Here is a 25,468-nt window from a genome sequence, read left to right as displayed (position 1 = left end):
CCGAGGTACCACTGTATTGCTAACACAGATTGGTAGGGGGGCTCTAGCATTTTGGTCAGGAGCCTTTCCCAGCCTTACCCAGAAATGCCAGAGACTGAATTTGGGACCTTCTGCGTCCAAAGCAGTGTGTGTTCTACCATTTAGCTTTCACCCCATCTCCACTGTAAGAAGGCACTGAGTTGCTTGGAGAAGCAGCAACTTCTGAATTGCATCTTTCCTCAACTGACAGCGTCCTGTCCCCAGAATCCCATCTGCTCTGTGATTTCCACTTCTGTTTCCACCTCCAGTAACAACTTTCATTGTCAATGTTCACACATGCCATCAGCATCCTTTCATCTATAACAAATTAACTGGCCCTACGCCAACCAGTGGGGAAATGAAACAGAGCCACCTAGATACAAGGTGGAGCCTCTGTATACTTGCAGGGCTCCCCAGGTATGCAGAAGAACATCACTTTGCAAGAAAGAAAGAAAGAAAGAAAGAAAGAAAGAAAGAAAGAAAGAAAGACAAAGATTGCAAATGAACAAAGCCCCTCCTATAGGAACAGAAAATGTGGCACACTTTAAATTAGAAACCATAGATAAGGTGAACTCTAGTGCATGGAAGCTTATGCCAAAATAAATGCATTTGTCTTTAAGGAGACAAAAGACTGTTGTTTTCACATTCAGCAAGCAGTAATTGTTTGAAATAGAAAAGAAATTGTAGAAGCTTAAGCAATGAAAAATGTGTGTGCAGAAATAGAAAATGTATAAGGCTACATTAAAGAAAAAGACCGGCTAGGTCAGTAACAGAAAGAAAGAAGAAGAACATCAAAACTTTAAAAGTATTGGTTGCAAGGGAAACTATAGGTATAGAAAGGAGAATTTCCTGGATGCCAAGATCCAGGTTTGGGGCAAGTGCTTTTTGGTGAGAGAACCCCAGCAGAAATATGCAGCAAAGTAAAGCATGGAATATAGGCTGTTAGACCTTGTGAGTTCTAAAACTTCCAAACCTGTTCCCATAGCATAGAAAAAGACTTACATTTGGTAAGTTAAGAATGGTTTACTTACAAAAGCTCCAAATGTCAGATTCATGAGCATTCCCATATAGCATTCAGAAAAAGTTGCACAGGCAGTAAAAGTTGTCAAAGTTCCTAAGTTATTGGTATGGGAACTCAAGAGTGGCTTGTAAGAGCCATGAGGTCTGAGCTGGTTGCTGCATGTTGAGCTTCTCAGGTAGACTGAAGGGGAAAAAATATTGATTACCTAGGGCCTCCCAGGTCTAAACCCCTTCCAGGACAGGTCTAAGCCCCTTCCAGCATTATTTGGGCTTAAGCATGTTGGTTATATGAAGCTGATTATCCTACAAAAAGAATATTCATGTATCCTACCTCCCAAAAAAGGTGGTGACCGAAAGCAGCGGGAAGTGGGAATTCAGGCACTGATATTAGGCCAATACAAAATTAGCTTATTTGAAAATATATTGCCAAACAAAAAATACCTATAACAGTGTAGAAGGTTTGCACAGTGTAGTAAAGAGAAAGTGTGCAGCTAGAGGACAGAGAGTGAAGAAAGAGCTGTGAGTAGAGGGGGACCCCTTTCTCTTTTGTGGCATATGTACACTTCTGGCTACCTTGTGCTTCACTCTTAAGAAAAGGCCCTTTCTCAGGGAGGAGGAAGAGAGCCCTGCAGAGTTCTTCAATAGGCAGAGGCCTAACTATCCCTTTAATAAACCTCTGGACTGATAAGCATACTTCTTCACAGAAATCCCTAGAACAGATTCAGTTGTATAACAGTGCATTTTCTTTTGATTCTCTTCTATTCAATTCAATTTTTAAAAATTCACCTAGATCAGGATAGTGGTAATTTTTGTTTTGTTTTTTTAAGTGAAACGGTGTATCATAAGATAACTAAACACGTCCTGGTATTTAACTGAACCTAATTTTTCAAACACGTGAATTAGGTTGGGATTGTTGGAAGAACTGGGGCTGGCAAATCGTCTATGACCCTCTGCCTCTTCAGGATCCTAGAAGCTGTGGAGGGGGAAATCAAAATTGATGGGTTAAGAATCTCAGACCTTGGCCTTCATGACTTACGATCCAAGCTGACTATAATTCCTCAGGTAAGCTGACCTATGCCCTGAGAGATACACTAAATATAACTTAATATGGCAAACAAACCGGGCTTGTTATGTTTTTGTAAAGTGAGACGGCTGCAAGGTAGGTCAGGCTGTGTATCTAGGGCTAGCAGTTACACGATTTGCTTTATAATAGTTGCTTTTGTGCCCCGGGACAGGAATAAACAGGGAACCCAAGAGGAAGGATTTGAATGAGCTGTAAAAATGGAACAACATTATAGCAATTCCTGCTAAGGTCTATTTTCAACTCAAGCAAGCTTTCTCTTGCTCTCTAAGTTTCATAGGCATACACATCCCTCAGAAAATGAAGAGATTTCATATTTTCACAGCTGTAGCCGAGTACTCTTAGTTTTATTTTCTTAGTCTGATAGTTCCTGTTCTGAAATCTTATAGTGGGCAGCACAGTTATATCTTTCTGTATACTCCATCCCAGGTAAGTACCGGTAGGTGGTTTTTTTGTATCACTGGCCCAGATTTAGCACCAATGGTGCTATATTCTCATCTTCATGTATTGTGAGGGATTGGGTGTAGCCTTGCTTCTGGAAAATAGACTTTCGTTCTTTATTTATTTTTGTCTTTTTCCTACACGCCTTTAAATGGTTGGGGAGAACTTCAAAGAAAGTTGTAATTCCGTGACAGAATTTTATCCCATCAAAATGGCACTGGTCATGACACTCATCAGAATAACATCATGGAGACCAAAAAGCAGCTTCTTACGGCACACTAGTGTAGGGGTGGGGGATTGGCTCCCCACCCATCCCATGGGCCATCAATCACCTGATGTGACAGTGACATCAGGGGACCCATTTGTCCTTTGCACATGCACTTCGATTTCAAACTAAGGAGGCAAAGACACAGTGCCATGCAAGCACTGACTTCAGCTGTTGGTCACTGCTTGCAAAGCCATGTGCCTTGGTAAACATGGTCAATCAGTTAATCAGCAGTGCCTGCAAGCCACTTTTGGGCAGGAAGCAAGTCTTTACCTGCCCCACACCCAACATCATATACGGCATCAGGTGTAGAGCAGGGGCATGGCTTGGCTGAAATAGCCTTGTAGGCCAAATGGGGAGGTCTTGCAGGCCTAATTAGGCCCATGGGCCAGAGGCTCCCAACCACTGCACTAGTGCAAGCAACCACAAGTAATTCACTTCTTAAGATGGAAGCCTATGTTATAAGGAGCATGACTGCCACTGAAAATTGTAGCTTCATGTTGAATTCCATCCTCCCCTTCTTAATATGTAATACAACTTATTTTGTGTCCTGGTGTCATTTTACTATGGCCACGTTTGCACATCATGCTAAACCATAGTTTACAGTGAAAGAGCCAAATGTGCTGCAGTGAGCCCCTGGCTTTCACACTTCTCTCTGCCCACTGTGCAACTGGGAAGAGGAGTCTGGAAGCTTCCGCTTCCACTTCTGCTTAACTCTGGTTTATTGTTTTGTCCAAATGGACAAACCAGTTAACCTTAACAATGGTTTGTTTGTTTTTTTAAATTGGTTTGACATGCTTTAAACAAATTACAGTCGTACCTTGGATCCCGAACGCCTTGCAACTCAAACGTTTTGGCTCCCGAACACCACAAACCCAAAAGGCCATGGGGTTTAAGTCTTGCTTATATGACCACCTTGTGTCCATTCAACTGTAAAGCACTCCCTGGGAATCAAACCTGGTGCTGGATATATCATCGCTTCCTAATGTAATGCAGACCACAGAAATGATTTCTTGTTTTAACCACATTAGTGAGTTAGAATCTATTCAAGCAATAGGTAAAGGTAAAGGGACCCCTGACAGTTAGGTCCAGTCATGGCTGACTCTGGGGTTGCAGTGCTCATCTTGCTTTATTGGCCGAGGGAGCCGGCGTACAGCTTCCGGGTCATGTGGCCAGCATGACTAGCCACTTCTGGCACACCAGAGCAGTGCACGGAAACGCCGTTTACCTTCCCGCCAGAGTGGTACCTATTTATCTACTTGCACTTTGATGTGCTTTCGAACTGCTAGATTGGCAGGAGCTGGGACAAGGTTGTTGTTTTTATCTGTATGCTGATGGAATTGTATTAATTTTGTTAAGGACCCTGTTCTCTTTTCTGGAACACTCCGACTGAATTTGGATCCATTTGATAGATATTCCGAGGAGGAAATATGGAAAGCTCTTGAACTGTCCAATTTGAAGAGGTTTGTCAGCAGCCAGCCAGCTATGCTGGATTACGAATGCTCGGAAGGAGGAGAAAACCTTAGGTAACTGAAATTGGTTCAAGAAATTGATACCACTAGAAACCTACAGCAAAATGGTTTGCTACCGTTCTAGTAGCCTTTCATTTCATTATGAAGACCTTCCCTTAGGAAGGTTTTTTGTTAAATCTTTAAAGCTTGTTAGAAGTTGTTTTAAGTGTTTGGCTGGTTGCTCTTTCTTTATGTTATTTTAATCTCTGCTGCTTTTATGCTTTTGCAGTTTTTGTTAGTATTTGATGGTTTTAATTTATTGTTGCTAACCTCTTTGAGGAAAGGCGGAATAAAGAAATGAAATAAAAGTTTAATCTTCTTTTTCCAGTGTTGGCCAAAGGCAGCTTGTTTGCTTAGCAAGAGCTCTTCTCCGCAAAACCAAAATCCTGGTTCTGGATGAAGCTACCGCAGCAATCGACCTTGAGACAGATGATCTCATTCAGATGACAATACGAACACAGTTTGAAGACTGTACTGTGCTGACAATAGCACATAGGCTGAATACAATTATGGATTACACCAGGTAACTATGAAGGACAAGAGCATAGCTATGATCTTTATGGCATCCTAAAATAATCTGTATGACTATTCCTGACTTGCATTTGCCCATCTTAAACCAAGGAAACAGGTGAACCTAATATAGAGCCTGCAATTAATCCCACTATCAGATCAATAAAAAAGGCTTAAAAGCCTTTCAGTCTTTTTTGGGAACATATCTTTAAAGACCAATTGGCTCTTTTATACTGGATCAGTTAATTCATATCCACTGCCAGCCTTACAGATTAATTTGTGGCATCCAGTAGGAACATGAAACCCAGGATGTATTGGTACCCACTTCTTTTCCTAGGGCAGATATGATATGGTTGTCCCAAGCCCTAGGTCATTGATGTAGCCTGCTGTTGTTAGACATTGGTCATGCTACCTGGCACTGGCAATTGGAGTCCAACAGCATCTGGAGGGCCACAGGTTCCCTGCCCTGCCAGGTGGTCACTGACAAGTGCTTCACTTCCTGGTCTATTCTGAGACCCTCCCTAAGGAGGGACTTGGTTTCTTGTGATGCTCCAGGCAACGTCCATAGAAATGTCATGAGGAACGCTGTTCACATCCTTAGAATAGCTCTGGTGGCTGGAAAGAGTTCTGCCACAGTTTCACATGGCAGGCTGGAGTGCTTACTCATCAGTAACGTTGCTACTTCACTTTGTAGATATGTGCAGCTTGCACCTGCAAAGAGCAGTATGAACATTCTGGGAGGAAGAGCAGGGAGAGGTCGCTTGTTTTTTCCCTTTCCCCCCGAGAAAGGACCTTGAATGAGGCATAAGTGGGATTGCTCGTTTAGCCACTTACCCTATGGTAACAGATCAAATTAACTCATTATCAAATGGGTTTCAATGGCAACAAAGAGGGACGAAATAGGAAGAGCCAACAGACTCAGAAAAGTGGGGATGCCCATATAGTAAACCCACTCTAAAGGATAGCAAGTGTGTTTTTCTCTGCAGCCAAACCATTAATCAGCTAATTTCTCTAGGCACAGAAAAGTATTTTGAGGACACTATGGAGGAAACTAAAATTCTGTGGCTGCAGCACTGCAATTCATATGAAAGTTAACCTCTAACACATCTAATGGGCAGAGTGCTTTGCATCTGTTCTGCTCACCCTCATAACAGTGCCATGACGCAATTAGGGGTATTTCAGTTTCCCAGGTAAGGAGCTAAAGCCAAGTGTGACTTGGCAAGTCTTATGGCAATGACGGAACATGAACTTAGGTTTCTCACATTCAAATTCAGTACTTGTCCCCTGTGAGCTGGCACATTTTTTCTCTTTCTCTAGGGTTGTTATTGTTTTTTTTTTTTTTTAACTATATGTGGAATAAAATCTTGAGGACCTAAAAAAGCTGCTGGATTCTGCAGTTAGTAGACCTTGTGACAACAGACATTCCTGCCCCCTCCCCCTGGTGGTTAGGATTAGCAATTCTTGTTTAGAAACACATTTCACTTTCCCTCTTGTTTTGCAGAGTCCTTGTTCTAGAAAAAGGAGCAATTGCTGAATTTGACACACCTTCGCGTCTTATAGCATCTAAAGGAATTTTCTATGGCATGGCAAAAGATGCTGGATTGGCATAACAGGACAGCTGCTATATCTCACCAAAGGACTAGTTACTGGGATTCTTTTTTTAAAAAACCCACAAGCAATACCTGAATGTACTGTACTTTTCAAAACACCATTTTTATTTTTATTTTTGCGATACGGAATCAAAATGTTTCATATGCCTATGAGAACCAGAAAATTTAATTTTTATATTTTTAAAAATATTTTCTACATACAGAAGTATTTTTTTTACCTGACATCTTACTGAAAATGGATGTGAGTGTGTGTATGCATAGCACTTAACTGTATTCTTTTTATCTTATATAGTCAATTACAGCTAGCGATACAAAGGCACTGGCATTATCCGTCCATTCATTTTCTGTTAAGTAAAATGAATCAATGAAATGTGGAGTTGTGGTGCTGTTTCCAGGATTAAGTTGATTTAAAAACAAAACAAAACCTGAAGCCCATTTTTCAACAACGTACCTCTAGCAGCAGTGTTTTAAAAATCAGGCAAAATGTGTGGGACCCCCCACCCCAGAATAAATACGCTGTGCATGAGGAAATCCTCAAAACACTGCCAATATATTTTAAAAGCCCACATCTCCCATTCAGCCTGGGGCACTGCACACACAGAAGGGGACTTGCGCAGCTTTAGCTGAGTGGTTCCTCTCTTCAAACAGTTGAGCCCCAGTGCATAGAGCCCTTATTTAAAAGCTAAAATCTTGATACCACTTCTGAAGCAGGACTGGTTACTGGTTGGCTGGGCCAAAAGTTGTACTTCCAGATACAGGACTACCAGAAATTTCTGGACTTATTCTGAGGGCTGCTCCTCATAAAGTACAGTAGTACATGTAGTAGTAAGATCAAAAAGTTACCAGGGCATGTAGAACAGGAGCAAAGTTCCTTTAAAAAAATCTCTATGGCATGGTTAGGCAACCTAAACTCCGGGGGCCAGATCTGGCCCAATCGCCTTCTAAATCTGGCCCGTGGACGGTCCAGGAATCAGCATGTTTTTAAATGAATAGAATGTTTTAAATAGAATAGAATTCTTTCCTTATTATTTTTTTTCAAAATATAGTCTGGCCCCCCACAAGGTCTGAGGGACAGTGGACCGGCCCCCTGCTGAAAAAGTTTGCTGACCCCTGATAAGGCAAAATATTCATTCAGAATTTTAACTTTCAGCCAGGACAGCAAATTTCTCATTACATAGAAAGCTTACAACGAGCACCTTTTGAGAGAGAAATATTTAAAAACAAACCAAAATCTCCCATTTTAAAAGCAACAAACTTTTATTAATTGTAAAAAGGGCACAACATACAGGAAATAAGAAACTCAAACATAAATCATTTGGTTAATTCTTCATTATAACCATGTTTTTTTTCAGTGTAGTAATGAAGTTCTGAATCCTTTATTTCCACTGATATCATAAAGTACCACACAGTTGTTATTAGGTTAGTAACACTAATAAAATCCTCTGTTATAAATTGCATAAGTTATACAATATAAAAATAATCCTCTGAGTGCATAGAAAGATGCCAGCAACTGTGCAGTATAATCAACAGACTTGTAATATGTTAATTAATACTATGGCTAATCAATAGAGCATGTCAATTTGTTTACCCACATACTAGATACCTGTGGATGCCTGTGGATATCTGCTTCTCACTGAAAAGCCCAAAGGCATTTCAGCCACGATCCAGCAGTCTGGGGCACAACCACTGACTTCATATTGGATTGTGGCCTTCCTCTTCTAAGAACCTTGTTCCCAAGTCTTCTAGCACAAAAGCACATTTCCCTTCAAGCACTTCCAGAGAAGCTGACGGTGTGTGTTGATTTTAGGCACACACTTAAAATCAAAAGGGGATGGGGAGAATTGCCACCTTAAATATGTTGTGCAAATCCTGACCTGGCACCTGTCAGAAAATTTGGATACACTGGAACACGGTCCCTGGCAATATTTTCATTTATCTCAATGCATTAATTTTATGGCAAGACTGAATAAACCCTAACAAGGAGTCACAGCAATATAATATGCTGCCAATGGCTTTGTCTCCAGCACTTGGGTCAGGGGGCGGCAACCTTTTGGACCAGTGGGCACATTTGGAATTTTTAGAAAGCGACATGGGTACTAGTCGCAACAAGATCGCCGTGGGAATGTGGCATAACACCAAGTGGCAGTTGCATCAAAAAGGGCATAACAAGTTTGGACCACAAAATGTTGCAGAGATGCCCCCTGCTCCATCTCCCCCATCAGTGGCTCCTATGTCAGCCACCTCACGCACAGAATGAGCCACTCCTCTGTTCAGAATTGAAGAGAGATGGGGTGTCCAATCTTGGAACTGGGTGAAATGTGGGCATGCTTAAGGGGGTGATGTTTAAATATAGGACAGGCTGATTCGGTGCAAATAGGAACTGAGCAGGAAGAGCAAACAGTCTTTCACGCATTGTGGATTTTTGAGGGAATATTTACTGAGAACTTTTGGGGACCCATAGTAGGTGTTGGCAGGTATAGTGGGGCCCACTAGTGCCACATTGGCAGACTCTGACTTCGGCTGTACCACAAAAATAATGTGTTGCCACAGTGCTCCATTGAAAGTAAGCAAAGTAAGCATTTTCTAAACCCTGTGCTAATGTTTTAAGGCCTACAAGAGTTCAAAATTCACATTCCAGGTGGCATTGGCCATGTCAGTGCATTAAGCCCTGGATGAGGCAGAGGGATATCTTAGCTCTCTACAATTAGGCAATGAAATGACTCGTGACAACCAAAAGCTTGCTTGCACTATAAAGTTTCAGTGAGTCTTATGCTGGAATTGTTACCTTGAGACGGCACCGTGCGAACATGTTAGACCCGTGCTAACTATCCTGGATTGTCACAAAACACTTTGTTTCCTCTGTGGAGCTGTGACCCGCAGTCACCAGGGATAATAAGCCTAAAGAGCTGAGTCTGGGTTTCTTGGCTCCTGCAAGGAGCCGATGACTCAATTTGGCCACTGTTTAAAGGGATATAGAAGTTCAGAAGGTTGTCCCCAGCATAAGGTAGCTTAAATTTGTTAGCTATTAAACAGTTAAATGTTTTAGTCAAATTACTGCTTTACCTGTCAGTTATAATTGCACTGAAATATTATGGTATCTACCCAGGCATTTAGTGACAGGAATAGTTTTACTTGGAATAATTCAGGTAAACCATGTATTGTTTAGGCCTGGGACCCTTGGAAAACTCATACCACCACCTTCCCCCAGGCCCCACCCTTCTCTGGATGTCTCCTTGAACTGTGCTTCCGCATTCATTGCACCACCCACTTTTGCCCCTGGCTCCTCCCACCATTGGTATGTGGCTCCCACAGAAGGGATTGTGGCCCTCAGGCTGAAAAAAGCTGCTTTCCATTTGTGCAACCACTGGGTACAACCCATTAATCACAGTGAAGCTTTTAAGCCCTAGCTTAACTAGGACATGTGACCAGTGTGGGCCACTGAAGCTGAATGACATTAAATTCCTTTGTCAAATGATCTGACTTAAGGAGATGAAAAATACAGTGTTTGAGTAGTAGGCTATGGATGAGTTATCATCTTGGGAACTACAGGACTGAGGAAGGGGCTTAATATGCTGCTAGACGCTCCGCTCACAGAGTTTGCCCCTAGCAAATAATGCAAAGCAATAATGACCCCCTTAGTGGCATCAATCTTTGCATCCCGTTGCGATAAATGGGTCGCTTGGAAAAGCAAAATAAGATCCAGGTTTCTGGAATTTGCAAGTGCACAGAACAGCACTTCTTTCTAGCCTGGCCGAGTTTAAAGCATCTAAAAAGAGCATGAAGGTCCATCACGCCACCAGCCATCTGAAGGTAGGCTACTCACAAAGTTACACAAAGTAGGTGTGGCTTAGCCCTCCTCAACCCTAGTCTATTTCCTACCTAACATCTGAAGCTGTCGTCTTTCCTAGCTTCACCTCCATGACTTTCCATGTGTCTTTACTAACCTTCATCTTCCGTTGTTTCCTGTGATTCCCCCTCAAAAAACCCCGTTTTCTGTCCTTTGATTCTTCTGTCTCCAGTTTTCCTCCTGCTTCCCTCTCTTTTCCAGTAGATTTTTCTTTTCTTTTCCCTTTTTTCCCTCCAGTCGCTGCCATCTATTCACCTGGCTACTGCCAATTTCCCTTTCCAGCCACAGCTTCCTGGCCACAGCCACTTGCTCTCCCTGGCCACAGCTGCTTGCTCTCCCAACCCTGCTGTTTATTTTTTGTGGTCCCCAGCTGCCAATGTCTGCCTTCCCCAGCCGCTGCAGTCTGTCTCTCCTCCATGCCAAAGTTCACCTCATCAGGTCACTTTAGTTTCTGCCATTTCTTTAGTCCTGGCCACCTAAACATCCTCCTCCATTGGTTCTCATCCTTTTCTACAGTGTTTTCTGAAGGGACCTGCTCTGTCAGATCCTTTTGTAGTCCATCGCTTTTCCTCAACCCCCCCAAAAAGGTTTTGCATCTTTGACATGGAGAAGGGAATATTGGTTCCTTACCTGAAGGACACTTCTCTGAGATGAAGTTCCATCACAGCCTTCTCTCCCTATCTATATGCTTCTGAGTGGCTACCTAATCCATGGAAGGGTTTCCTCTGTGTTTGCTTCAATTATTTTGCTTGCATTCTTCCAATATTTTCTGTTAAGACCATTTATATGCACTCTCCTGTTATTTTCTTAAAGAAGCAGTTTGTAGCAGCTTGTCCTCTGTGCATTTTTCTTCTCTGAGCTTGAGGAGGACTATGGCACACCTACTACTTGCAATTCTGAGTGCATTTCTGGCGTTTGGATAACCGGTGGCGCTACAATCCACGTGATGGACCTTCATTCCAGAAAAATGACCTTTCCCTCTAGAGCACATCTGGTGGAGGCGAGTGGGGAAAGTCCCATTCAGCAAGTGGAAGTTGCTGAATACCACCCATTCCAAGTGCATTACTGTGGGCATAAATTTCCCTTCAAAGCTGCTTGTAATTCTGTAATATCGGTCAGGGCCCTTGCTTAGAAAGCCATGGCTCAAAGCTAGGGTTACAGAGCACATGAGCGTTTGCCCCAATCTGAAGCTTAGGAGCCTGACATGGGGGCACTGAAATCAGCAGCTGAATATTTTTTCTGTTAATTAATTCATCTAGCTGGGTAGTCCAACCAACTTGAAGCACATACTCAATTGTGCTGCAGTTAGAGTAACTGAGATCCCTTCACTAGTACACATAATCCTAAAACTAGGTATATTATATTTTATTCAAAAATGTTATGTTCCATGCTTTTCCAGACTCTTTAATTCTAGAACTTGACAGCAGACTATTTATACAGAAAGTGAACTAGCAAGAAGATGAAAAGCTGGACATGCCTATATGAGATGCAAGCAAGTCTGTCAGAAATGCATAGAAATGCCAAGATTTCCTTACTAATTTATCTTGGTATTAAAAATATTTTTTGCTATTTAAAATGCTACAAGATTACTTTCCTTTAAATAGTTAATAGTTTCAAGATCAGAGGATAATTAGGATAAGAGGCTAAGGGGGGTTGTGCTCGTTTCATGTGTGGCATCAGGCTCTGGAGTGAAGTTGCATTCTTAATAATCCTTCTGGAAGCTTCTCCAATAATAATAATAATAATAATAATAATAATAATAATAATAATAATAATAATAATATCCCCAGCCATCACCAGATACTACCAGCCATTCTGTATTGTTTACTGGCAAGCAATAATGAGTTAGACACACACCCTAACGGTTTCGGTCAACATATTTACAGCTTGGGTTAACACGGTAAATATGTTCAAATATTTGACCTGAGCACCATCTTGAAGAAATCACAGCTGATTTAGCCACTTGGTGACGGTTTTAACTCAGCCAAATAAAGTGTCAGAAGTCTTGAGCCTTCCTCCCCAAAGGAATGGGCATCTGGACCTGACTGGTCCAGTCTCCCAGGCCACAACGTACCACTGGGAGATGGGATGGGGAGGAGAGTCGTTCCCTGCTTGTCAGTTCCAAACTGTACAGACCTCTCCCCTTGTGGAAGCTTACAGGTGGCTTGTCCCATTAGCAGCAGTGAGGCTAGGGGGACCATCTCAGGCTACCGTTCTGCCTCTAACAACCCTGACATTCCTTGTGACATGCGTAAGTGGTGAGATATATCCCACTTCCGTTTTGCAACATGCCATTCTCCAAAGGAGTATTAGCATTGTTTGAAACACTTCACCAGAGTGACTAACCTGTGACCCTCCAGATACTCTTTGGACTCCAAATCCCATCAGTCCAAGCTAGATAAGTCAATAGGCAGGGGTGATGGGAACTGAAGTCAAACAACAACTGCAGAGCCACAGAACAGCCGCTCCTGCACTAGGCCAGTGTAACTACTGTTTGAGAGCCCAGGTTTCCCCTTCTTCCTCTTACCCTTTCTCCTGCAAAAGTAGCTTATTCTCAAGCTAACACATTTGAACACTGGTTATACTAGGAGTCTCTGCATGCTAAGTATCCAATTACAAGTGTTAAATGTGTTCCGGGTTCTCTCCTTCAACATAAGTGCTCCTGCTCTTTTTAATAAGTAGCAATTATTAGAGCAATTTAATTTAAGTCTTTCCCTGAGAGCTTCTAACTCTGCAGTGTTCAGAGATGTAATGATTTCCTAGCAAGAAACACTGCTGCATGAAGAGAGAGGCAATAATCTGTTGCTGCTTAGTATCCTATCCAAAAACATTACTTCACTGCCAGGTTACTCAAAAATTAACTGCAGATACTCTAAGTGGACATTCTAATCCTACAGACACTTAAGTAGGAACAAGCCCAAATGTTTTCGGCAGAACTTGCTTCCAAGTAAGTGTGCTTTATAGGTTAACTCTGTCTTCCAAGGTAAAGTAGAATCTGAGGTTATAGCCCTTGCAAAATCCTAGGTTTAACTGTTAAATACTAGTGACAGGTTTTTCATTTGAATAGCTAGTAAGTCAACTTTGATGCTTTCTTATTGTAACAAGGCCTTTCAGTTAACGTTGGTGCAGCATTTCTAAACAGAAAGTCATTATCACTCATCGTCAAAACCAGCTCCAGTTCTTGGAAATCCTGAAGCCTTGATACATCTTTGTCCTGAAAGAAATAAACACAATAAATTAAAAATGATGTCTATACTAATAAGAGGCATGCTAGTCCACATGATGCAACGATTTCGGCTCACCTTTGTGTTGCGCTACATCTTGCAAATTTTGATGTTCCAACTGACTGCAGGAAAGAGAAACTGGACAACAGGATCCACGCCATTGCCTGGGCTGAGAGACCAGTTGCCCTTTTGGTTCCTCTCCTCCCTGAACTGTTTTCATTCAAGCTGATCATTATTAAGAACTTCGTTAACTTTAAGAAATGGTGTTTTGAGTTTGTATGCTCTGCCCTTCCCATCCCCATTTCCTTTTGTGCTGTGTCTTTTAGACTGTAAGCCTACCAACAGAGACTGTCTTCCTTTTAATTTGTACACAGCACTTAGTAGATTTTAAGGGATGAACTCAACATAGCACTAAGAAGAGGTTTCATCAGGCAAATAGAAATACTTGTGCTGACAGAGAAATCTGCCCTCTCCTCTGCTGGCATGCTGTTTCAGGTGTTCTCCCAACATCCCCTGCCTATTTGTGGGGTTATGGGGAGTGCAGATTGGGGGAAAGCCTTGTTGTGCTAGCAGAAGTACTTGTAGGGGTTCTGGTGGTAGGACTCGTTAGCCGTGTTTTATAAATGATTATTGTTGATGATAGATCCAGAGCAATTTAGTTGCAGTTGTCCCATGGAAACCAGTGTGAAAAATCAATCATAGTTGATATTGAAATCAACGAGAGTTATCTTCAACAAACAGTTTGGATCCAACCCAATGTTTTATTCTTGGACCTATGACTTGATTCTCCATGTGTTCTTGCCAGCCTATGCTCTGTGAGGGTCTTTACATGGAGATCGCTAAGAGATTAAGAAATTTCTTATGCTATAGCTTGAGTCTTCTAGAAATACAGCAAACCAAAGGGTTGCCACTTTTAATGCTGCAAAAATGGATTTTCAGACTATCAGTGCAAACTTATGCATGCTTTCTCAGAAATAAGTATTATGGTACACATTGAAACTTACTTACAGGCAGGTGTGCATAGGATTACAGCCTTAGTTTGCCAGAAAGACATAAGCTCAAACAGAGTACAACAGAGAGTTAATGCTTGTGGGCAGCTATTGTTCAAGTGAAGCCTTTATTTTCTATCTAAATCTATTTGCATTAAATAGGAGAAAGTGTGCCTTCTCCAACTATGTTGTTATCAGCATGTGTGAAGGAGAATGAGTGCATAATTTGTGCTATATCCTTGCCACAGAGTGTGAATATTATTATTTTATATTATTCTATGCACACCACTCACTTTTTTAAAAATTGAACTGTTCAAAAAGTTTTCTAAACAGATAAATGAAAAGTTCCCTTTAGAGACCTGGAATGAATTTTGCTTTAAAAAAAAAAGTCCAAGCTAAAATGCCTATTCTGACAATGTTGCTTGCTGGCAAAGTACTTTGAACCAGCTAAGGGTTATCAATATGAATGCAGTTCCCCTCCTGTTGGGACTCCATATACGTTGTCCTATCAGGAAATCAGCGAGAATGCCAATCAGATGTTCCAGAGGAGGCAGCGGGGGCTAGAGTTGATTGATTTGACCAGGGCTACATCTGTATAACTGGATTGGGAGCCAGAGCCTTTAAGAGGATTTGTGCTCCAATTCAGTTCAGCTTGGCTAGAGCAACTGAGAGCACAGGTATTTGAAACATCTACATCAACAAAATTAAGTCCACCATGCCAGGCTACAAAAATAAAGCAGACAGTACCACATTGTAAAATGGGTGGAAAGGCAGTGCTTCCTATTTGATCACCTAGCACTAAAGTGGATCACAGCCGGATTAAACTGACCAGCGGGCCGGATTAGGCCCCCAAAACGGACTTTGGACTTGCCTGGGTTATGGTGACTAGTGAATAGCGCAGGAATATCTTGATCTTGTATTATTTGCACAGGAAAAGTCCACTCATTCTATCATGATGAGGAGGGCAGGCAGAGATTCCAATTCTAAGAGGGCTTTTTCTTTTTAAGCATCTCTTTTCAGAAGGCGTTCTTTATTTAAAACATAAGGTTTAAAACTACAGATATGAAACGTTCATATGAAAGGGATTGGATGCTTATGAAGACTGCTGTGGGCAACATGTGTACTGCAGGATAGTCCCACTGACGTCAAGAAATGTTGGTGTAAGAACTGTAGTATCCGTAAATGCAGGTTGGGGGAAGATGATACCGTTATAATTACCCTGAACATAGTATGAAAGCTTGAATAATCATAAATTATAATAAATATCTGAAGGAATGGGTCTTGGTTATTAGCTGCCAATATTTTTGAGAAAATGAAAGCCAGCCTGGGTTATTACTCCAGCAGGATAATTGGCTTTAGTAAAAGGAACCAAATGGATAAAATATCTCAATTCCAGCAGGGCTTTTGATAATGTTCCATATGCTACTCTTACAAGTAAATTGGAGAAGGGAGAATTGGAACATGCTGCCATGAGGCAGGTGTACTTTTGGCTGGGAAGCTACACACAAGATGTTCCAGCATGCTGTGGATTTCAGCCAGAGTAGCTATTAGTGGATTGCTATTGTTTGAATTGGGGAGCTAAATGACATTCCACAGGGATCTGCCCTGGACCAGCACTAGTGAACATTTTTATTAACAGCTTGGAAAAAGCAATGATAAGTGCGCTAAGATTTTACAATCCGAACTGCAAACACAACAGAGGGGAAATCAGCGCACTTAACTCAAAGCAAATGTTTATGTGGGGTGGAGCACCCGAAACAAAAAATCTAGGAAAAGAGTGAGCGAGCTGGGCATTCAGACTGCAACAGGAAATACTACAGCAGATACTACAGCTGGTAGGCAAGAAGATTGGTCATGCGTGTGGCTACAGCAGCTCACCGTTAGCTAGCACGGAGGTGATGTGCCCAGCAGTTGTGCAAATAAGTTATTGTATGGAAGACAGAAAAAACCTAAACTATTCTGACCTGCAAATTCTGAAGTTAGCATCTTGTACTGGCCTCAGGGAGAATCCAGGGAGACAACTCAATTCCTTGAATTGTCAAGATTCTAACATGCATGGCACACCAAGCATCACATGGCCATCTGTCAGGGATGCTGTAGCTGCATCCAGCACATTGAGGTTGGACCAAAAACGTCCAAGTTTCCTTCCAACTCTAAACTCTAGGATGCTTTGAATCCATGTGGTTTACAGATTGTGTGTGTTGCCCAGTCCTAACCTATGGGTTATACTAAACTGCAACTGCAAAAGGAATCAGAAGCTGGTATAACCAATGTCAGAGACACAGAAGCAGTGATGCTGAATAACTTTGGGTCCAATTTCAGCTCTCAGGTATGCAGCTGAAAGCCATTGGCCCACATCTAGATGTAGCTATGTGCCAAACCTACTTAAATAAGAACCTCAGAAAGAAAAGTCACACATAGTGGCCTCAGAAGTTGTATCAGGACAGCATTTCCATTACATTACTTGGGGATGGAAAACCCTTATCTTCACCTGCCCTGAGCAGGGGCAAATGAGAATATATAGATTGTGTGCATTTGGATGTGTATGTTTCTCCAACCCTTTGAATATCTATACCAACATCTGAGAACAGGAACTTCCAGTATCAAACTACACAGATGGTAAATCCTCTTGCATATAACATGCAACATGCAGTGCAGGTTTGCACATGGCTTGCTGCCGTTCTGCACACACAAAACTCCCTCCTGCATGGACTGAAATTTTAAAAAGACCTGGAGTGGGAACACAGTTGTCCTACTCATTAGCAATGAAATGCAACCAAAAATTCAACGTAGCACAGAGAGAGAGAGATTCCACTGAATCTTTGCGCCCAGTGCTTTTGACTTTTAGTCATTTTTATTGGAGTATCCAATTTCCATCATTGCACCGATTTTCTAAATTGATATTTAGAATATAACAAAGTCTTATTGACACAGAAATCTGCTCTGGCACCAAAATTTGACATTAGCATTAGCACCAAAATGCCAGTGTCAAATATGAACTCCAAAATCTAAACTGATCACTGTGGGAGAAATAAGACCCATCAATTAATCTATTGCCTTAAGTGACCTATTCTTGTCCAGGCAGAGTTACACTGCTGAAATGCTACTACCGTACTTCTGATTTAAAAGTCTCGGGAAATAATACAGATATCTTAAGCACCCCACCACACAACCTCTTAAATGCATAAAACAGGCCTGCAGAACCCAGGCTAAATGCAGTATGTCAGGCGAAAACCCTGGTCAAGCAAAAAGTCTCCAGCCTTTGCTGCTTTCCTCAGGGTTCAAACCCTGGGAAGTTATGAAACACGAATCAGATATAGCCACTGGACTGTATTTAGCTTCATGTGTCATTCTACAGGTCTGGCATCAGCAAAAGAAAAAGAATAAAAAAAGAAACAGAGGAACGAGGACAGAATGAGGATCTTACCTTTCTCAATACTGTATTTGGAAGTTTCCTTATTTTCTCCACGTGTTCCGGGTTAACCCCCAGCTCACAGCAGCTTACTCTGAGCAATTCTTTGTAAGTCAGTTCTTGCCGATCCAGTTCAATTTCAATGAAATCGTTCTCTTTTAGAGTACGGTTCTGAACTCGGACCTTAAGCACCAGTTCTAATTTTAAAAGACACACACAACCACAATTGTTAGGAGCATTAATAATAAGCACTTGGCAAATGTTATTGGGTAATAATTAAATTTCAAAAGGTTGCCTTGTTTCCCTTTTGGCAATCCCTTTTTTCTAACTTGTGAACCGCCCTGCAACTTGCGGATATAGGGCGGTATACAAATTTAATAAATAAATAATAATAACAATAACAACTTCAATGTGATGCTTGCCATGGAGTAGCAATGAGGCTCCTGGACTAGAGATGGAGAGCTTCAGCCCTCCAGACCTCTCTCTGAGCCTCAGAATGCTCCTCGGTCCGGCAACCTTCCTCAAGTGTATTTGCCTGGCTGCACTGTCTCCTTTAACTGTCTGCGTAGAGCAAGTGTGTGTGAGTAGATACTAACCTACTATACAAAGGTAGCATTTACATTCATTGATCTTCCCACTTTTCCCCACACCCTGCCCACCACTGGAATGTGGTCCAGAAGATAATGTAACCATTAAGCTGAAAAAGCTTCCCCAGTCCGTGTTAGACCAAACCTGCCATCACAGTTGGGGAGATTGGGCAGGGGGGGGCAGGCAATTGACAAGGTCATTGAATATGCAGGTGCAGCCATAAAACACATTTCTGCTGTCATCAAACACGGCCCATGGTGTACCAGCAAATTTCACAGTTCAGCTTCGGGTGGTTGCTCTCATGGGGCCTGCATGAGTATCAGGACCTCCATCAGAAAATGTGGGCCAAGTCAACTATTGCTTGATGCATGCAGAGCTGCCTAGCAGCAGCAGCAGGGGGAAAAAGCATGGACATAACCCTCCTCATGGCCATGCTATCTCTGCCTTTAGCAGAAAGAACCAGCCTTAAGTATTTTTGCACTGTAAGTTGTTTCAATAAGGTTTTGAAGGCCCAAAACAATGAAATAAATACTACTACTTCGGTAATATGCCTAGATACGCATTCAATTTAAGCAACAGCAATTAAGGCAAAGAAGCATTATTGTTTGTGGGGAGAAAAGGAATCTATGGTACTCCTGATGATAACACTGTCATTTAGAGCTCAGTAATAACAACTTCATTAAATCTATTTTTCTATATCTGCAACAGGCCAAACAAAAACAGTGAATTGATTTGGTGGGGGGATATAGAATCCATTTAGTTTAGTAACATAAGGAGCAATTTCTACTACTAAAATATACGGTGGTACCTCTGGATGCAAACGGGATCCGTTCTGGAGCCCTGTTCGCATCCAGAAGTGAACGCAACCTGCGTGCGCGGGTCACGATTCGCCGCTTCTGTGCCTGACGTCATTTTGACCGTCTGCGCATATGCGAGCGGCGAAACCCGGAAGTAACGCGCTCCATTACTTCTGGGTCGCTGCAGCGTGCAACCCGAAAATACCGTATTTTTCGCCCTATAGGACGCACTTTTTCCCCTCCAAAAATGAAGGGGAAATGTGTGTGCGTCCTATGGGGCGAATACAGGCTTTTGCTGAAGGCTGGTGAGCGACGGGTCGGTGTGCACTGACGCCTCTCCCTCTCCAGGCTTCGGAAAGCTCTGCGCAGCCCTAGGGAGCCCTAGGGAGCGAAGGCGCGCCGGGCTCCTGAAGGTTGCGCAAGCTCCCAGAGCGATGCCGAAGCTGCGCACAGTTTCGGTATCGCTCTGGGACCCGTTCTGGGGGCTGGGGTTGGGGGAAGCTCGGGCTTCCCCCGCCCCAGCCCCGCGCCTGGGGGGGGAAAATAATTTTTCCCTCCCCCCCCCCCAAAAATCTAGGTGCGTCCTATGGGCAGGTGCGTCCTATAGGGCGAAAAATACGGTACTTATCCCGAAGCTACTTCAACCCGAGGTATGACTGTACTGCCACTTATATAATCATTAGGCAATGGGCATGAGTTCTGTAAATCCACAGTAGTGACCATCCTCTGCTTGGTGTGAGAGGGAATAATTTAGCACTATTCAACGCTCATATGAATGTGCCTAGGGGCAGTGATCATGATTGGGCTCACCCAAGCACATTTGATAACATGTCTGGAAATAATTGCCATATGTAGGCTCTTCCCATGTGATTCGAGGACTCTGCCTGTTTGACAGATATATAAATTGTGCAGACACGGCCTAAACGCAGTTTTATCTCCCCATAGATTTTCCAGACATTACATTTAATGCACATAGTGGTTAGTTAGGGCTGCCTTCCCTCTTCTGTACACCTTCAGACAAATGTCTGATTAGTGCTTATGCGACTGTTTCCCAGGCAGCTAGAAAACGCCCCCAGAAACTTTGGGGAATTTCATTTAGGTATCACTGTCTTGACCACTAGGTTGTATGAAGTGACAGAAAATTTAGGAAGAGACTTCTGACCATGGAAGATTATAAACCAAACCAAACGCTGCGCTAATTGATTTGTTATCCTGTCCAATTTCTGTTCAATCTACACACAGTTTTTATTCTAATTGTTTTCACCAAAAGGCAGCACTAAGCTATCTTGAAAGCTTAACAGCTGAGGTTACCTTGCACGTTACTAAGGGGGAATGTTCCAGTGAAGAAAAAGGGCTGAAATGTTGGGACAGGTCCAGCACAGGAACCATTTGGTGGCTGTGTTTCAGGCTGTTTAGCTGCAACAGGGGAAGAGAGCGTCCTGTTTGGAGGAAGAGGCATCTGGTGACCGTGACCATTCTGGACTGCAGGCTCTGGGGATTCAGCTGCCATTGCCCTTGTCATGTCCCCATTGGATCCCAGAGGGGAAAGCTTTTCATGTTGCAACATGGTAGTGCCAGGTGTCTGAACTTGAGGTAAAGAAATGGGGCAGTCTTCATTGTGCTGTTCTAAGGAAGGGGAAAGTCTTCCATTCAAAGAGGAAGCTGAGGTGCTGGTAGTGCTGCTACTCATGGAGTTATACACATAAGGGAAAGGTGGGTTAGCCAAGTAATTGGGGATAATGGGCAAGGCGGAATCTTTCTTCTCATCCGGAAGCTCCTCAGCATCTTCCACTGCAAAATAAAGAATAGCTCTAAATAAATTTCCAACTAAACATTGGTGAGTAACCTGGCAGGGGAGAGAGAGACAGAACTAGCACTGCTAAGCTAGCTGTACATGTTAAAATTACAATGTGCACATAAAAATATATTAAGCATTTCTAATGCTATAATAAAATGCAATCATTTGATACTTCTATTATGCAGTTAGATATTAAATTAAATGTCACAAAAATTATCCCTGCACATCCCCACCTGGGATTAACGAGGGGCTACATTTTTAACCAAGTCAAAGTTCAGCAATCAATTTTTGATGGTTACAGTCTTGCTTTTTCCAAATCAGTATCTGTACACATCAATGCTGATTCTAGCGAAAGGATTAAAGGAGACTTGGGGGAGAAAGTTACAAGGGCAGGAAGATCATACTGTTTCATCTTCATTGAATCACTATGGATTCCCTTCGGCACCAAAATATTCTTGACAGTTATTAGTATCAACCAATCATTTTACCTCCCAGCATCTTCCTAATTTCCCTCTTTGATGTTAACTGGGCTGGTGTTTCTTCTTTAACAGTCAGAGCGTCCTTATCAGCGCCAGCATGTAGCAAGTACGATACCACTTGAGCATGGTTCCGTTTGCAGGCCCAATGCAAGCAAGTCCTGCACAAGGCAAATGTAACAGCTAAGTTTGGGGGTTGCAAACACACTACATTAAATAAAAACAAAAACTGATGTACTGTATTCGTTGAAAAATAATGACAGCCTACCTTAAGCTGAGCAATTTTGCTAGTCTTACAGATTTTTTATACTGTATTTCTTATACATTCCTATAGTGACACCTACTGGCAGAATCCTTCCCTATTGCAAATCACAGCGCTTCAAAGTTCATTACAGTACTTCTAGTTTCACAGCTTTCACATGCAGTTCTCTAAGCAGCAAGGCCAAAGAGATGAGCCCACACTCTAAACTTCCAATATCTGGGGCACACTTAAAAACAACAACAACTGAATTAAGATTTGAGGCACATTTCACCTTCCTGGAAAAACAAACAAACCAAAACCCATTTTTTGAAAGGATTTCACTGATTTAATGCAATTACCTAATTTACTTAAGTTGACAAGGTATAAATACAAAACATTTATTTCCTCCCCCTCCAAACAACATCTCAGTGCAACAGCAAACTACTGTATTGATAAAGGCAGTCTTGCATATACCCAAATCCACAGTCAGACGATACATTCGTAAACAGAATTCTCGTGTTCAAGTCTAGTGTATTTGGGGTGATTTGGATAAAAAGGCACAGAACTTTTTCCTTTTGTATGTCTGCAAACCTTGGGAATTTCCCATAGTCTGCTGTTGTGTGCAGATTGCACCAGGGTGACTACAAAAGGATCCACACACACTAATTGACTATGTAAATATGAGGAATGGTGATAATTAAAGCTCCAGTGGGGCAGAGGAGACCTCCTCCTGCAACTCTGCATGGTTTATTACCCTGCCCCTTTCCAAACAATGTCCAGTGATGACAAGTAATTCTTCTGCACCTTTGAAGCAACTGAAGCTGGACCATCCAATCAAGACTCAGGGTTTATCTACACGTCCTGCTGCAGGGCAAGGGGAAAACTGAACCCATGTCTAGAAAACCGTTTGGACCCATGCTTTCTAGGTACAGCACAAGCAGAAGTGTGGGCAAGCCTATAGTGATGTTGACCTTTTCAAGCATGGCCCCCCTACTATCCTGCAAAACTGCTATTTCTTTGTTTAGTGCATTTGTCTACCTTCTTTCTTCCAAGATGCTCAAGACAGCACACATCAGGTTATCCTATTTTTATCTTAAGAGCAACCCAATAAAGTAGGTTATGCTGAGTGTAAGACCATCCAGTGAGATGCCTAAGTGAGCAAGGATTTGATTCCAAGTCTCTATAATCTACCGGTAAATTCAATGCTTTTTCCAGTTCAACAAATAGTGCCCAGTTATGCAGTGCCAACAAAGTATGCAGGCATAATTGAAAAGGACATAGATTTGCATATGATAACGTATATGCATTGATGCAGGTTTAGAATAATTACTATAATTTAAAATATATACAATGCATTTCAGTCTAGATGAGACAACTACAATCAAGTGACCCATTTGTCTGATGTCCAGTTGTTGATGGAGTAACGTCAAAGCTCTTGCCCTCCTTTATTCAGGTTCATCTTTAAACCAGACTTGGGCTTGACAGCCCTTCAAACAGAGGGGGACACCTTCAAATAGAATCCTGTCCTCTCTAAAGCACTTGGTCACCCTAGTTCATTACTACTTATTTTATCTCAGTGTGCTCTCAAGATTCTTTTTTAAATATTACTTCTGCTAGAAAAGGTCACAGATCATTACCAATAAAAACCATTTCCATTATAAAGCTATTCACTTTCAGAACCATACGGTTGATTTTGAGACTACTGTACTGCAGTATTAGACTTTGTTAAATGGTCAACGAAGTCATATAACTCTAACCAATGTTAAATTTTCTGTATTTTCTAACATATTTAGTATACAATACTGATTTTGAGATTGCCAATAGTTTACTGTACAGTCCTGTACTATAATTCTCTGGGTATAGGATGGTATATTAATTAATAACAATTAATTTATAACTACATTAATATTATTAGTTTTTTTTCCTCTCCAGTGTGCAGTTATCTATCATTGTATCATTCTGACAAAGTTTTGCTATATTCTTCTACTCTGAACAAATCTCAAAACAATTTTGTGCCACGTGCAAATCTCACTAATTCACTCCTTCCCTTTCCAAGGTAACTTCATGTCACACCAAAATCACAATACATTTCCATAAGACCAACCAACAAGAGTAGAAGAAAAGAAAGCACAGTGGCCATACATTCAATTTATATTACAAAGAAATGATAACATTTACTTTATGAGAACTTTTAGAAATATAAGAATATAATTGCTAAAATGTGAGATTCACCTCACAAAAGCCAACAAAAGAGAAAGGCACTTGTGATCTAACAAGCAGACAAACAGATCTCTTCAGTGTGATGTAGACACTGCTAACAAGATTAAAATAAACTTTTGAACACAATAAAACATAACAGCAAATGCATTGTCTGACCCTCCTTTTAGGAATTTTAGAATGGATGAATAGCAAGAAGAAAAAGACTTTTAAAATATCACTCCAAACTCCGTAACCAAGTCTACCACACACCACTCTCTGAAAATGCCAATACGTATGGTATTGCCCAAAAGCTGCCGATGCAATTCACTTGCTAAATGCTCACCAGCCGTTGATTTCGTTTTGAGAGTTCACACTGACGCCACATTCCACCAATCGCTGAACTTCTTCAACATCCCCCAAAGCAGCGGCTTCTCTCAGTCGCTCCTGAAGCTCTTTTTCCTCTGCTGCAGAGCTCATGTTACAAAATTATATTTGCAGTAAAACTTTGGGATTGTCGAATGGAGCCGCCTACTGCGAACGACGGATCATCTTATAAAACTAGTCCATCAGAGGCAGGAAGAATCCGATCCGTCCTGAAAGAAAAGTCTCACGCCTTAGTCCTTTTTCATCTTAAACTCATATGCGGCTGTTTCCTACCTATGGCTCATAAATCAAACAGTTTCACATTTCTGAAGGCCATTTTCCCTAATTGCATAGTCTAGAGCGGATACGGCTTCCTCCTTCTCGCAGGGGGACTCTATTAAGTGCGACAACAATGACCTAGATATTTAGTTCCTACCAACAGTCCGGCACGCGAACATTCACGCGCTCCTGCAAGCTTGCAGAACACTTTAATTTTTTCCCCATTTGCTCATACGGGTTGCTATTTAAAATATAAGCAGTCTTTCTCATGATCACTACTTTATACCACAACCTATCCCAGCTCCAGATCTCTCTGCATTTTATTGCTTGTGCTTCCACTGAAAAGGATCGTCAGTTTCCCTGCCTTCCCCGGTGGCAGATTCCTAGCGCGATGTACGCTGCAAACAAATCTGTTAACACTACTAATCCAAACGTACTAAAACAGCGAGCCAGTTCCTTGCAAAACAGGAAGGTATGAGGCGTCAAGAGATAATGCTGGAACCCAGAAAAAAAAACTGTAGCAGTTCTAAACGGATGCAGAACAGGCTACAGCGGTAAATCTAAAATAGCTAAATACGATGTAGAGCAGCCCTTTTGAAATATTGGACTTGGTAAATTTATGTCTCCCGAGTAATCTGCCAATGCTGTCCCCAGTTTTATTACAATGTGCACATTTTGTAATATAATTAGGGTTTCTTAGAGTCCATGTTGCAGATTGCTTCTTAAAATGGAGCAGGAGAGTGCTTGCTGTCTGAATTATGATGGCCAGACACACAGGGCAGCAGTTTCTCAGTTGGGG

At 41.9% G+C, this 25,468-nt stretch overlaps 2 protein-coding genes across 4 annotated transcripts in view; one reads left to right on the top strand and one right to left on the bottom strand.

Moving 5' to 3' along the window:
* ABCC3 (ATP binding cassette subfamily C member 3) overlaps positions 1-6,826 on the top strand; it is a 78,006-nt gene extending 71,180 nt beyond the window's left edge. For all 3 annotated transcript variants that reach the window (XM_081850656.1, XM_081850657.1, XM_081850655.1), the window contains 4 exons: positions 1,942-2,100; positions 4,185-4,351; positions 4,665-4,859; positions 6,348-6,826. In XM_081850656.1, coding sequence (XP_081706782.1) covers positions 1,942-2,100; positions 4,185-4,351; positions 4,665-4,859; positions 6,348-6,456 — 630 coding nt within the window. In that variant the 3' untranslated portion in view covers positions 6,457-6,826. The remainder of the gene's footprint in view (positions 1-1,941; positions 2,101-4,184; positions 4,352-4,664; positions 4,860-6,347) is intronic.
* Positions 6,827-7,689: 863 nt separating this feature from the next.
* ANKRD40 (ankyrin repeat domain 40) lies at positions 7,690-25,139 on the bottom strand. The gene is made up of 5 exons (XM_081851261.1): positions 24,371-25,139; positions 21,600-21,748; positions 20,625-21,104; positions 17,944-18,125; positions 7,690-13,517 (listed from the first exon to the last, which is right to left on the bottom strand). The coding sequence occupies exons 1-5, from the start codon at positions 24,502-24,504 to the stop codon at positions 13,371-13,373; spliced, it is 1,092 nt and encodes a 363-aa protein (XP_081707387.1). The 5' UTR covers positions 24,505-25,139; the 3' UTR covers positions 7,690-13,370.
* Positions 25,140-25,468: the final 329 nt, after the last annotated feature.

Source organism: Podarcis erhardii (assembly GCF_964252035.2).
Source record: "Podarcis erhardii genome assembly, chromosome: 2".
In the NCBI taxonomy this organism is placed as follows: domain Eukaryota; kingdom Metazoa; phylum Chordata; class Lepidosauria; order Squamata; family Lacertidae; genus Podarcis; species Podarcis erhardii.
This window is presented reverse-complemented; position numbering and strand designations above follow the sequence as displayed.

Coding starts and splice junctions, on each gene's coding strand:
- ANKRD40 (XM_081851261.1), bottom strand. CDS start 24,504: ATGAGCTCTGCAGCAGAGGAAAAAGAGCTTCAGGAGCGACTGAGAGAA. Junction 21,749..24,370: donor CAAAACGAAATCAACGGCTG/GTGAGCATTTAG, acceptor TGCCTTGTGCAG/GACTTGCTTGCATTGGGCCT. Junction 13,518..17,943: donor CAAATACAGTATTGAGAAAG/GTAAGATCCTCA, acceptor TATTTCTTTCAG/GACAAAGATGTATCAAGGCT.